A 13358-nucleotide genomic window follows, 5' to 3' on the forward strand; every position below is an offset into this window, starting at 1 on the left:
GAGTTCCTTGGCCTCCTTGAGCTTACATCCAAGTGGGCGGAGCCAGATACTGGAATGATTCCACGGATAAATGAACAATTAAAACTGAACTGTTATGAAGAGGTGGCACCTTGGGCCATGAGAGGGGAATTTGCCTATAGGCCGTGGAGGGGTATGTGTCAGAAGAGGCTTCCTACAGGAAATGATCCTTATGCTCTGAGAGTGGAAGGAAGAGGAGTTAAAGACAGGAGGGGAAAGTGCCCTCTGCTAGACACTATCCTGTGCAAAGGCCCTGTGGCAGGTGCAAGTGTGGGGAACATGAAGGACCGACTGAAAGGAGACAGTGTGGCTGGAGGGAGAGTGGGAGAGGCTGGGACTAGACTGGAGGGGTGGGCAGAGCAGGAACGCCTCCCCAGCACCCATTCCTCAAACACAGCTGCTGTCTCCTCTGCTCCCACTCAGCTGCCCTTCCTCCTGGGGCACCGTCCATGGACTCCCAACCCCCCAGCCCAAGGACGTTCTCCCACCAGGCCCTGTGCTTCTCCCCCCGCCCCCACTCCCCAGCTCCCAGAGCAGGTCCTGGGCACCTGGCCGCCTCCCCAAACACAGAGTCCTCAGACACAGGAGTGCAGGCAGGCGCTGGTTTTATTTGGGACCCGGTTCTGGGAAGAGCAGGGCCTGGGGTCCTCCTGGCTCGGTGCTCAGCTGGCCCCGGTGACCCCAGCTCACACCGGCAGCTCTCACCCCCAGTTACAGCTCTGGGCCTCCCCTGTCCTGTGGTCACTCTTTCCACCCTGGTCTGAGTCCTGGCAGCCTGGGTTTCTCACTCTTCATCTGAGAGGGCCGTTGCATGGGCTCGTGGCCGCTCCTGTCTCCTGCCGGGAGAGGCCCCCTTCCATCACTGGGGCATCTTGGGATGGGCTCTGCGTCCAGCAGGGCCGTGGTGCTCTCCCCTCCTCTTTAGGGCCTGGGTGCAAGGATGCCAGGCCAGGTGCTAGGGCGGCTTCCTGGCCTCCTTCCTCAGCAGGGAGCTGGCCACAGCCAGGGCCCCGCCCTGCACAAACCTCACGAAGTTGTCCCCGGCCAGTGGCCCCACGGCGTACAGGCCCTCCCGGTGGACGCTCTGGTAAGTGAAGGGGTCCACGTCAATGGGGTTCCTCTTGGCGCTCAGTGGCTGGCTGGGGTCCGTGGCGAGGTCAGCGCCTGCGCCCGGGAGGAAGGACAGATCAGGGTGGGACCCAATGAGGGCCAGCACCAGGGCGATGCCGAAGACCTTCTGGAGGCCCCGGGGGTCCCGGAACACGGCCTGGCGGTCCTCCCTGAGGAGCAGCAGCTGGTGCTCGGGGAGGCTTCGGTAGCCCTCGTAGGGGCTGGGCGACAGGATGGACTGCTCCCGCATCATCTGGTGCACCTTGTGGTACTCCGGGTACAGCATCTTGGGCAGCTGGTTGAACACCAGGCCGGGGTCGTCCACGGACCGGCGGAAGGCGTGGATCACAGGGATGTTGTAGTGGCGGGCGTAGAGGACCGCGTCGGCCGCCGACAGTCCCGCCCCGATGATGAGGACGGGGTCCGAGGACGGGGACACGGTGCCTGCCCGCGTGGCTGCCTCCAGGGCCGACAGATCACGATGCACGAAGGGCAGGGCCTCCCCGGGGATGCCCAGCCGGGCTGGGCTGTCAGACGTGCCAGTGGCCAAGACCACGTTGCGGGCGCATAGGGAGAAGGGCTGCTGGCTCTGGTCCGCGGTGGTCACGAAGCCGTTCACCTGGAAGAGGGGGCTGGGGTCCCGGGCGCCGGGGCTGCTGGGCTCGGGCGTCCCCCACTCCACGGCCGTGACCACGGCGCCAGACACAAAATTATGGCTCAGGCCCTTCTTGATCACGTAGTCCCTATAGTAGTGGGCGATGTCCCCGGCCGTGGCCCGGCTGTTGCGAAGACCTCTGCGGGGAAGGACGAGGGAGGGTGAGTGTCACAGAGCGGACTGCGGGGGAGATGGACAGGCTGGAGCCAGGCCCTGGAGCTGGACGGTGGCTGCACCACCCAGACGTGTAGGACTTGGTTAAGTGGTTTAACCTCTCGGAGCCTCAGTCTCCTCTTCTGTACAATGGAGCTGATAAGGGTGCCTCATTAGGGTGGGGTTCAGAGTGTGGCCTCCGGTGCCAGACAGCCTGGGTTCAAATCCTGGCTCTGCCACCAGTGAGCTCGGGGCCTGGAACCCTCTGCCTGGGCTCCTCCTTTGCAAAATGAGGATGACCGTGGTGACAGCACCCGTTCCCTGCCATTGCTGAGAGGCTTAGATAATACGAATGAAGAATTTAGAATAGAACACGACAGGTAGTAAGTGACAGGAGGTCGGCCACTACTATTTCCTCAAGTGACTAAATAATATTTTACATAAATGTGGTAGGATTCCGTTTTTATAAAGTTCAGAAACAGACAAACCTAATCTACAGAGTTAGAGGTCAAGCGAGTGGCTGCCTCTTAGGAAGTGGGTGGTGACCGGGAGGGGTCTGAGGGGGCTGCTGGGGATGGGGGGAATCTGTTTGTTGAGTCTGGGCGGCTGAAGCGCAGGTGTATCCACTTTGAGAAATTTCACCCGCCTGTAGGCATGTGAACTGTGTAGTTCTCTGTATGTCCCTGTATTTCAGTAAATAAGTTGGTTAAAGCGTAACCCATGTAAAGCACTTAGCATAGTTCTTAGCCCACACAGTAGCAGCAGAGACTATTATTATTATGATATTACTACTATTGTTGTTGTTGTTATTTCTATTGCTATTATTGCAATCCTTTCTGGGGCCATGACTAGGGCCAGCATTGCCAGTGGGTGACGCACAGACATTTTTTTTTTTTTTTTTTGCGGTACGCGGGCCTCTCACTGCTGTGGCCTCTCCCGTTGCGGAGCACAGGCTCCGGACGCGCAGGCTCAGCGGCCATGGCTCACGGGCCCAGCCGCTCCGCGGCACGCGGGATCCTCCCGGCCCGGGGCACGAACCCATGTCCCCTGCATCGGCAGGCAGACTCTCTCAACCATTGCACCACCAGGGAAGCCCGACGCACAGACTCTGACATCATCTCAGCTCCTCCCCGTAGCTACCTGGGTGACCTTAGGTGAGTTACTTTTCCTGACTTGTGGACACTTTGTTACGGATTAACTCACTGGAAGGGAATCCTCTTTGACGGGCAGGCCTTCAATACAACTCCTGACTGCAGAGTGAGCTCAGAGCACATCCCCTAAGGCTCCAACCAACCCAACTGCTAGTCTGCTCCCGAAACTGCAAGTCTGGAATCCATGCCTGTGGGCTGGGCATTTCTCCTCCTCTATTTTAGTAAAAATTGTTTCGAGGGACTGTCCTGCGAAGATGTGGCATCCGGGGTTCTTTATGATGTGGCGCACGGGAAAGAATGAAAGCTCCATGACCGGAAGTGGTTGAGGAACCGCGGCAGCACCGTGAGGACGGGAGTGCATCTGTTGTGGCTTTTGGCTCCAACATCTAAGCACAAGGCTGGGTATGAGGAAGTACTCAGTGAAGATGCTCACCGTCTCTTGGGAGTGTAAGTGGCCATGTGAAAGGATGGTTGCAAACACTGTGTAATGGCCATGTGAAATCCTCAGGACATAATGTTACGTTTTAAGAGTCCGATAGAAAAGGGCATGTCCACAAGTTAAATTTACGTTCCCATCTGTCTGTTAACACATCGCTACACCAGCCTGGATGTCTTCCTATCAAATTTTCAGGGACAAAAAGTCTTTGTGTCCAAGGGACAGTGAGCCCCAGGGGTGGAAACGGAGCTGCCAGAGAGGCCGACCGCCTCCTCGGTGGGGACAACAGGCCCCCTGTCACAGCCCCAAGGGCGGCGGAAACGTACGAGGGCGAGCGGGGGCTAGAATTTCTCTATTCAGTGATTCTGCTGTCTCTCTGGGGTGGAGAGAAGTGTGCAGTGTGGTCTTTATGGAGCAGGAAACCGGATGGGAAGAGACCCCCCCGAGATGCGGCGGTGCCAGGTAGGCATCACTTGTTTTCCTTTTCTCAGTTTTCAGTTTTCTATAGTATGGTTATGTTTCTAATGCAGAAATATTTTTTTAAAAAAGTGCATCCTATTAGCTGACCTAGACAAAAAGAGACTGTTCCAGGCCAGGCTCAGAATCGTGGGAGGCCAGAGGGCTGGGAGCCTGGGCTGGAGGCTCCGGGGCAGGGCGTGGGGGGCAGAGGCCAGCTGTCACCCTCTCCTTAGAGCCTGGGATGCTACAAGGAGGCCAGGTCGAGGTCGTGCAGCAGGCGCACTGGACAGGGAGTCCTAGGTGACCGCAGCTCTGCTCTTCACTCCCCGTGTGGTCCTGGGCAAGTCCTTTCCCCAGCCGAACCTCAGCTTCCCCCGCTGGAGTAAGAGGAAGGGCGGGCTAGATGAGCCCCAAAGCCCTTTGGCTCCCAGTTCAATGTCGGGTCGGGCCCAGGTCTTCCCTGCCCATCTGGGGCTTTCCAGCGCAGCCTCACCTTCGCTTCCTGCACATCCAGTCCTTGATCTGCAGGTCCGGGAGCCCCATCCAATCGCCTTGGCTCAGGGTCACCATGGAGCCTTCAATGGACTGGGAGGAAAGGAGACCAAAGTCCAGGCTTCTGCTAGCCCCCAGTCCACTGAGGGCTGGAGGGCAGGCTGGGGGGGGGGAGGGGGAGGTGAATAGAGAAAGGTGGGCAATGGAAGCGTCCTAACCCGAGTTAGGGAGGAGGAGGGACCCTCCCCCTCCCCTCCCCCTCCCCCTCCCCCAGACTTCATGTAGATTTGGCTCAAGTCCCCTCACCCCTTCTGGGCCCCACTCACATGCCAGGCGCCCCCTGGCAGGTTCCGGCCCAGGACCAGGTGGGGGATGGCTCGCTCCTTCTGGTGCTTCCAGGTGAGGACAGACTCCACGTTGCCCCCAAAATCTGTGTCTGGGCGCAGGAGGGCATCAAACAGCAGGGCCACAGGGCTTTGGCACCGGCCTTCAAGGCCTTCGGACAGGTAATCCAGGTCCTGGGCGGGGGGACACAAGTCAGAGGGCCCACTGGAGGAAGGCCACCTGGTCCTGCCTTTCCACCCTAGTACCAGGGTGTCAGATAAGCTTGGGAAATGCTGCCTCTCAAAAGGAGATAGTGCACATCAGCAAATTAAAGGCTCTGACAAGTCCTGCAGCTGTCACTTACCCGTTTAATTTTGCCAAACCCAGTGTCTCTCAGATTTACTGGAGCAGGGACATTTTTCTCTGCATATTATACCGAGGGATGGCTGTCCTGTACAACAGTGGTCCCCAATATTTTTGGCACCAGGGACTGGTTTCGTGGAAGAGAATTTTTCCACAGACGAGGGTGGGGCGGAGGGGGATGGTTTAGGCGGTAATGTGAGCGACGGGGAGCGATGGGGAGAGGCAGATGAAGCTTCTGTTCGCTTGCTTGCTGCTCACCTCCTGCTGTGTGGCCCAGGTTGGGGGGGGGTCCCCCGCGGGGGGCAACCCCTGCTGTAGAAGGCAGTCTGGAAAATGCCTATCTAGACCCAGTGCCAACTTACTTCCTCACCCACCAGCTTGATGCTGGGAGGGGCCCAGGAGGATGGATGCTGCCTGAAGTGGGGGGCAGACACTGAGTGGCCTCCTGGAAGGCGAGGGGCGTGGAGGGGAGGGTGGCGGGCCCTCCTGAGCAGGGGCTGGTGGACCTGCAATATCTAGGGCAGGGGTTCTCAGCTGGGGCACAACTGGCCTTGGAGCTGGATAATTCTTTGTGGTGGGGCCTGTCCTGTGCATCGTAGGATGTTTAACAGCATCCCTGGCCTCGACCCTCTACGCCTGTGGTGTCACCACTCTGGTCGTGACAACCGAAACTGTCTCCAGGTGGCCAAGTGTCCCCGGGGCGGGCGGGGGGGCGGAAATCATCCCTGGGTTTAGAAGCACTGGTCTAGGGGAGCTGAGACAAGCTGATGTGGGATTTGTAAGTCTTCAAAGACAGCTGTGCTTCCTCTTCCCCAGTTTCTGTGGCTGATTTCGTGGGCTCTCGCACGTTTGGTCTTACGTCTCGTGAATGCATCCTTTTCATTTGTGCCCGGGAGAGTTTCCCCGCAATGGGGGTGTCCCTCCCACCCGGAGCTCAAGCCCACCTGGTCCACGATGGAGACCCCTGGCGCCTCGGTGAGCTTCCTCTGCAGCAAGGGGTGTGGGTGGATGGCATCTGGCTTCACGTAGGGGTTGTAACCCGAGAGCAGGTAGGACAGGCAGATGCCCGAGGGACCATTGCCTGGGGAGAGAGGGCGGGGTCAGAGGGCAGCGCTTTTGAGCACAAGAGACCACCACCACCGAGGGCTTTGGTCTCCATCTGTCTCGTTCATTGATTTGCTCTTCAGGCATAAAAATAAAAACAGAACATTTATTAGCACTATACCACTTGAACAACAATAAAGTTGTGGAAGTAACCGCTGACAGTTACTGAGTGCTTACTACGTGTCAAGCGATTTTAATAACAACAAAATAATAAGAAACTGACTGCCGTGGCTGCTGTACCAGGCCCCTCCACAGCCCCGAGCGCACTGAGCCAGACACATGCTACTTTTCCTCCTTTTCTACTTGAGGAAGCTGGGGCACAGAGAGGTTAACTGACTTGCCTGTGGTCACACAGCGGCATGACTGAGATCCTGAGATTACTGAGAACTGACAGTGGGGTCAGGTCGGTCAGAGGGATGTGTAAAATATTAGAGCACAGATGGCTACGTGCTCTGGGGATGAGCTCGGGGGCCAAGGGTGCTCAGCGTGGGCGCTAAGCCACCTGTGGGGCCGCCTGCCCCCAGGTCTGGATGAACCACACTGCTTATCAGAGGCACTTTTTGGGCAATTAACCTCATGACATCACTCCTATTCTTCTCTGTCTTTCCCCTGTCTTATGTTGTGCTGTTCTCAGTCTTAACTCACACGTCGACAGCTGTTCAGACGAACCCTATGAAATCACCGATGCGCAACTGTTTTTAACTTACAAAAATGGCCATTTCATGCGGTTCGACCTGGTGTTTGCCCGGAGGGAGGGGCCCTCTGTCCCCCATTTGTTCAGACCTGACGGCAGGACAACATGCTTCGGCTGCGTCCCCGTCACACAGGCACGCAGGCACAGGGAAAGTACAGGACGGGCACAGGCACAGAACTAGTCCCCCCACCCCCTGCCCCGCCCTTACTGCGCAACCCCTGCAGAGCACCCTGCTCTTGCCTCGAGCGTTCTCGGGAGGGTTACTCGGATGATGTTTTATAAATTGCTGAGCACAGCACTGGGCACAGAGTGACGGCTCCAGGGCCTGCCCGCTCCTGACCTCTAACCCTTGGGGATCAGTGCAGCCCCTCCCCCGCCCTGGGCGGCACTCACCGATGATGATGACCGGGAGGGGCTCTGAGCTGCGGGCACCAAGGTGGTCCTTCCATCCGTTGCTCATGGCTGGGGCTCTCGGGGGGGCTTGGGGCTGGCAGCAACCTGGGGGCACAGGGGAGGAGGGGGCCCTCGGTGAGCCGGGGTGTCATGCACTTACTTCCCAGCTGCAGGGTGACCTCCTGTGGCCCTCAGGATCAAGTCCAAGGTCCTCCCTGAGTCTTATCAGGATGACACTCCCCTCTCATACCTGCTATACTCTAAACAGGTCCAATTATGCAGGGCTCTCTCCCCCAGCCTGGTCACCTCCTCTCTCTGAGCCTCACTCCACACTCCCCATCTCATCAGGGGCAGTAACTGTCCTCGAAGCTTATTCAGCTTCCATGAGGCCCCCCTCTGCCCAACTGTGGGCAAGCCCTGCCCAGCACTTCTGTGACGGCCACAGCCCTCACCCCACAATCCGGCCCTCGGGTCTTCAGTGGACTTGGCCCTGGAGAGGCACTTCTGAACTGGCGACCTCTCTGGGTCTCAGTTTCCTCATCTGTAAAATGGGAATAATAATCGTCTCTACCCCATGGGGTTGTTGGAGGCAGGGAGGGGGAGGACACAGGTTCTGTACGTGAAGCAACTGCCTCGAGAAAACGGGCCACCGGGAAGAGACCGGAGCTGACTGTCTCCTCCAGAGGCTGGGCTAGAACAGGTGGACATGCAGAAACCACGGACGCCTGAGCCCCTCGGTTTGGGGAGAAAAGCGTGCAAACCTGCTTGTCTCTGGAGCACCAGCGCCCCCTGCTGGCCACAAGCCCAAATCACTCAGAGAGACCCAAACACCGTTCTTAGGGCTGCAGGTGCCTGAGGAGAGTCCAGACCCACCTTCTCCACATTCCCCTAGACGAGCTAACGGGGGCCCTGGCATCACCCACTGTCCAGCAGCCCTGCTGTCCTGACCACCACAGGGCAACACGCACACGAGCATGTGAGGAGCAGGCAGGCACTTAGCACTTTCTATGTCCCAGGTATTTGACATGTTTTTTCTCATGTCCTCCTCATACTGACCCTATGCAGAAAGCACTGTCGGTGCTATTATCCCACTTACAGATGGGTAAACTGGGGCTCGGAGAAGTCGCACAAGTTGCTCAGTATCACGCAGCCGACTTTTAAATTCAGGGCTAATGGTGCCGAGGCTTTGCCTGAATGCGCCGTGCACGCTGCTTGGCCTGTCCCCAGGGAGACATGGGGCTGGTAGCAAGTAAAAGGGTGAATGGGGGGCACAGGGCCCAGACCACCCAGAGCAGCCAGGGATGGGGGCCCGGCATCGCTGGCCTTCAGGATTCTTCCAGAAAAGGCTGAAATCTGGGTTTTTAATGTGAATTCTCTGATTTGGAAAAGTGGGCAACTCATTCACAATTTTTGAAAATCTTGAACAGGCTGGTGCAACACAAGCGAGGCCAGCGTACGACCTCCGATGTGCGCAGAGTGACAGCAACACCAGTGTCCACCGCTGGGCAGGTAGGTCCCGAGCAGAGGGACGAGGGACAGCCGCCCAGACAGGCTGGTGGGAGGACCTGGGTGTCACTCCCACAGCAACAACAATGGACCTTCGCACAGCACTTTGCAGTTTGCGAGGAGAGGAGCTTCCACCTGAGCCGTAGCATCTGGGACTCTCGGGCACCCTGAGAGGTGGGCGGCGTCACCGCCATCTGGCAGGTGAGGAAAGGGAAGCTCAGAGGGTGAAGGGTGTCTCCAGTGTCACACAAGGGGATGTGACATTTAAGGACTCCCTCCCCAGTGCCCTCAGGTCCCCTGAGAATGGCCTTCCTCACCTCAGCTGGGGCCTGGGCTGGGACAGCCTCCTCATCCCGTCTTGGTGAGCCCGGTGTTCCCCATCAGGGACCACGTGGCTCTCTCCACGCCTGGTTCCCTGCAGGGGCCCAGGCTGTCTGCCTGGGAAGAGGATTCTGGGGTGACACCACTGCCACTGCCAACAACGATACAGAACGACCAACGTTTCCATATTCCATGGAGTTAGCCAGGTGACAGGCGTGCTCGAAACACTTGACGCGCATTAACTAACTTAATCCGTATTTAACTGCGTTGTTATAAGGACTCTCGCAATCACTCTCGTGTTACAGACGGGGAAACTGAGGCCCAGCGAGCTTCTCACAGCCCCGTATGGTTTGCGAGGAGTTTGCCCCAGCTCGCGCAGGCCGAGCTGGGTTTGAGCCCGGGATGGCCTGTTCCAGAGTCTTCTCTGTGCCCCCCCGAGCTGGAGTGACAGTGTGTGACAGTGTGTGACAGAGGCCCCTCCTACCCGGCTGAGTGTAGCACACGTACCCATCCCTGCCCACCCTGCTGCTCTGTCCCAGCACTGGTGTCGGGGGAGGGAGGCCAGGTGGCCAATGCTCGCAGCTGGGAGGGCACAGTTTCTCACTAACCACTGGCCGCTGGGTGTGCCTGGTGGTCCTGGGGAGGAGGGCTGTGCTTCCCAGAACTCTTCCTCCTGGTTCCTTCAAACAGCCCCAGGGCCCTGCACTGCACGTCCTCACTGTCCCCAGGAATAGCAGCAACGGGACGCAGGTGATGTCCTTGCAAGACGCTCCTTCTGCATCGGCTCCTTTAATCCTCATGGAGCCCACTTTACAGACCGGAAAACTGAGGCTCAGGGAGGTGAGGCCATGCCCCCCTGGTCACAGAGCCAGTGGGTCATGAAACTAGTTTGTTCACTGAGGGCTCAGACCACCTAGACACCCCATAGCCCCCCACAATGGGTGTCAACCTGTTCCCCGCGCCCATGGAGTGCCCACCCCGGGCCAAGTCCTTTACCTGAAGCTTCAGTAAAGGACTGAGGATCCCAGTCCCTTTGAATCCTCCCAGCGCCAGTAAGGAGGGTACTTGCAGAAGCCCCCGTTTACAGATGAGGAATCAGAACTGACTGCCCCCTTTTCACGCTTCCCGGAGGCAAAGGGGCCCCATTTACCACCAGAGCTTTTGGACTCCAAGTCCAGTGCTCGCTGCCAGAACTTCTGGATGCCACACACATGAGGTCACCACCCAGAGGCTGACCTGAGAGGTTACTTCCTGTGCGGCGATACAGCCCCAAGTCCCGAGACAAAGCTCTCAAAACCTCGGAAGAACGCATGCTGCCAACTTTCATTTGCAAGTTTAACTTCCCATTTCTGCTATGCTTTTTAGTTTTGTGGAGTTGGAACGGTCAGTTTTTAATGCGAACGTTTTGTTGGAGTTCCTCTGGTTGGAGATGGCAAATGTCCACCGAAAAAAGTTAACATTGAAAACTCATTCAAGTTCACAAGAGAAAAGAAGCCTAAAAGAACTGGGAATAACTGCACCTTCCGAGGTGCAATTATTTTCTTTCTTTCTTTGGAGTTTGCAGCATTGGAACTTCTAGGGTTATCACAGCTTGAAACCGCTCTAAGACTCGGGGCACCTGTATGGCTACATTTACTGAGTACCTGTGGTGGCTTTTTGCTCATTTCACTTTAATGACAACCCCCACCCCCCCTGCCCCGTGGGTTTTCTTATCCCCATTGCCCAGAGGGGAAAACTGGGGTCAGGAGGGAGCAGGTGTCTTTCCCAGGACTGTTGGAGACCACGCCCCCGAGCCCAAATCCTGCCCCTTGATACCTGTCAGAGGCGGGGTGAGTGCCCTCTGAGGAAAACAGCATGACAACAGTGCCACCAAGAAAGTGGCGGGGGGGCCGGGGGCGCTGAGGACGCGCTGCCAGTCCCCAGGGTGACGCCTCAACCCCAGCGTGCGCCCCGTGGCACCGCCTCCCCCCGGAGCCTCCCCCATCTGGAACCCCAAGAGCTCCGAGGCTCCCCAGACCCTCTGGGGCCCCTCATTCTGGGCACCCCAACCCTCCTGGGAGAAGCCAGGTCCCCGGGACCCTGCGGCGGGAGCCGAGGGCAGGTGCCTGGGACCTCTGTCCCCTGCAAGCAGGAGAGGCGGGGTCCCGGAGGGCAGCACCCAGCCTGCCTCTGTGACCCAGTGGCCTCGGGGCGCCGGGCAGCCTGCCCGGGCTGGCCACACCTCTCTTTCCTGCCCAGAGCAGCATCACACGGGCTGGGGTGTACTCCAAGCGGGCAGGGCAGCTGTCAGCTGAGGGTGCCAGGCACCTGGAGATGGGCATGGCCAGGAGGGGCGAGGGAGGACCCTGGGGTGGGGGCGATCATGCTGGTCCGGGGAGCCTGTGTGGCTCCAGGGCCCCGTGGCCACCCCTGCCTGGGCGGGACTAGCTTCTCCCACCTCCCCCGCATGCCTCGCCTGGGCCACTCACCTGACGGGCAGGGGTCCAGGACACTCGTGAGCCTGGCCTCGTCAGGCACTAGGAGAACCAGGGCTCACGGTGCCGGCCGAGGGAGCAGGACACCCATTACCCCGTGGGGATCCAAGAGGCTATGAGTGGCCGGGAAGCGAGGGTATTTCACCAGTTGGGAGGAGGCGGGCGGTGGGCGGGGCCAGGAAATCACTTTCATAAGCGTGAGTCAGCAGGGGCCCCTGCATGAATGAATTTGCGCACTTGAGGGAGGGCGGTCACGTTGCCAGCTCCGGGGGTGGGGGGGGACGGCCTTAAAGGGCCCCTACCCGGGGCGGGGGTGGGGGGGGTGTCCCTGGTGGGGTGGGGCCCGGTGGTGGCCAGGCTGAGCCAACCTGGCCTTTCCCGTTAGGGAGGCGGAGACAGTCCTGCCCAACGTACAGTCAAGGCGGCCCCTTTAAGTGGAGAAAGAAGTCCTGGTGCCCTCATTCCATCTGGTTCTACGTGATGTCTTCCCGCTCCTCCCCTCCCTCTCCTTCCCCACAATAAAAAGCCCTCTGGCACCAGCCGGAGCGGGCTGGGAGCCCAGCTGTCACTTCCTGGGCAGGCTGCTTCAGTTTCCTCATCTGAGAATGGGGCTGAGTAATAACTCTCCCTCCTGGGTGGTCGTGGCGTTTCAGGGATGTCATTCTTGGTGACCGTGCCTAAAACATGGTTCATGTCTTCTTTTCTTCGTTATTTTTTCTCTTCAGCCTGTAGCACGGCGCGCCTCACATTTTGCCGATTCTCACGCATTTGATTATTGTATCATCTCTCTGCCCAAGCCGGGATGTGGGTTCTGAGTGGCAGGGAAGTGTATCGGTCTGCTCTATCCTGAGCGCTCAGCACATAGTAGGTGGTCCAGAAGGAAGGACGGGAGGGCTCGAGAACAGTGCTTGCCCCAGACACCTCAGTGCATGTTAGATGTCATTTCATTACGGATGTGATTGTCACCCCCATCGTCCGCACTGGCCTGGGGACTTCCCTGCCAGTCCTGCCCCACCCTGTGGGCGGCCCCACTAGGGCTGGGACCAGGGTTAAGCAAGGAGGCACTCACCTTGCGCACCAAATTTAAGGGGATGCCAAAAACACTCAGTGATCAAGAAAACAGTATTTTGATGCAATTGAAAAAAATAAAAATTAATGCCAAAAATCCAAGATAAACAAAAATGTTAAAATTTCAAACAAAGATCTGTAACCATGCCATGCCAAGCTGTACTGGAGCCTGATGCAAAAAGAAAAATCAGGATACCCATGCTGCCTGTATTTAAAACTTTGATATTTTGTTCATCCTGGATTTGAGGCGTTACTTTTGATTTTCAAAAATACTGCATGGGGCTTCCCTGGTGGCGCAGTGGTTGAGAGTCCGCCTGCTGATGCAGGGGACACGGGTTCGTGCCCTGGTCCGGGAGGATCCCACGTGCCGCGGAGCGGCTGAGCCCGTGAGCCATGGCCGCTGAGCCTGCGCGTCCGGAGCCTGTGCTCCGCAACGGGAGAGGCCACAACAGTGAGAGGCCCCCCCAAAAAAAAATACTGCATGAACACACTACGTGCCTTGATTATGGAGTGCTTTGCTGCCCCTTGCATTTTGTGCTCGAGGTGATACCTCTCTCCTAGTCCTGGCCCTGGTGGCCACAGGGTACAAGGGCCCTGCCGTGGAATATGCACAGAGGGGAGGCGGGGCACCAGGAGG

The 13358-nt window shown here is 58.1% G+C and overlaps 1 protein-coding gene across 1 annotated transcript; it reads right to left on the reverse strand.

Moving 5' to 3' along the window:
• Positions 1-356: 356 nt before the first annotated feature.
• OSGIN1 (oxidative stress induced growth inhibitor 1) lies at positions 357-11753 on the reverse strand. The gene is made up of 6 exons (XM_079907573.1): positions 11648-11753; positions 7353-7457; positions 6106-6242; positions 4801-4992; positions 4476-4567; positions 357-1922 (listed from the first exon to the last, which is right to left on the reverse strand). Exons 2-6 carry the CDS (start codon positions 7417-7419, stop codon positions 974-976), a joined length of 1437 nt encoding a protein of 478 aa, XP_079763699.1. The 5' UTR covers positions 7420-7457; positions 11648-11753; the 3' UTR covers positions 357-973.
• Between the last annotated feature and the right edge of the window lie 1605 nt (positions 11754-13358).

Source organism: Stenella coeruleoalba (genome assembly GCF_951394435.1).
Source record: "Stenella coeruleoalba genome assembly, chromosome: 20".
NCBI classification, from domain to species: Eukaryota; Metazoa; Chordata; class Mammalia; order Artiodactyla; family Delphinidae; genus Stenella; species Stenella coeruleoalba.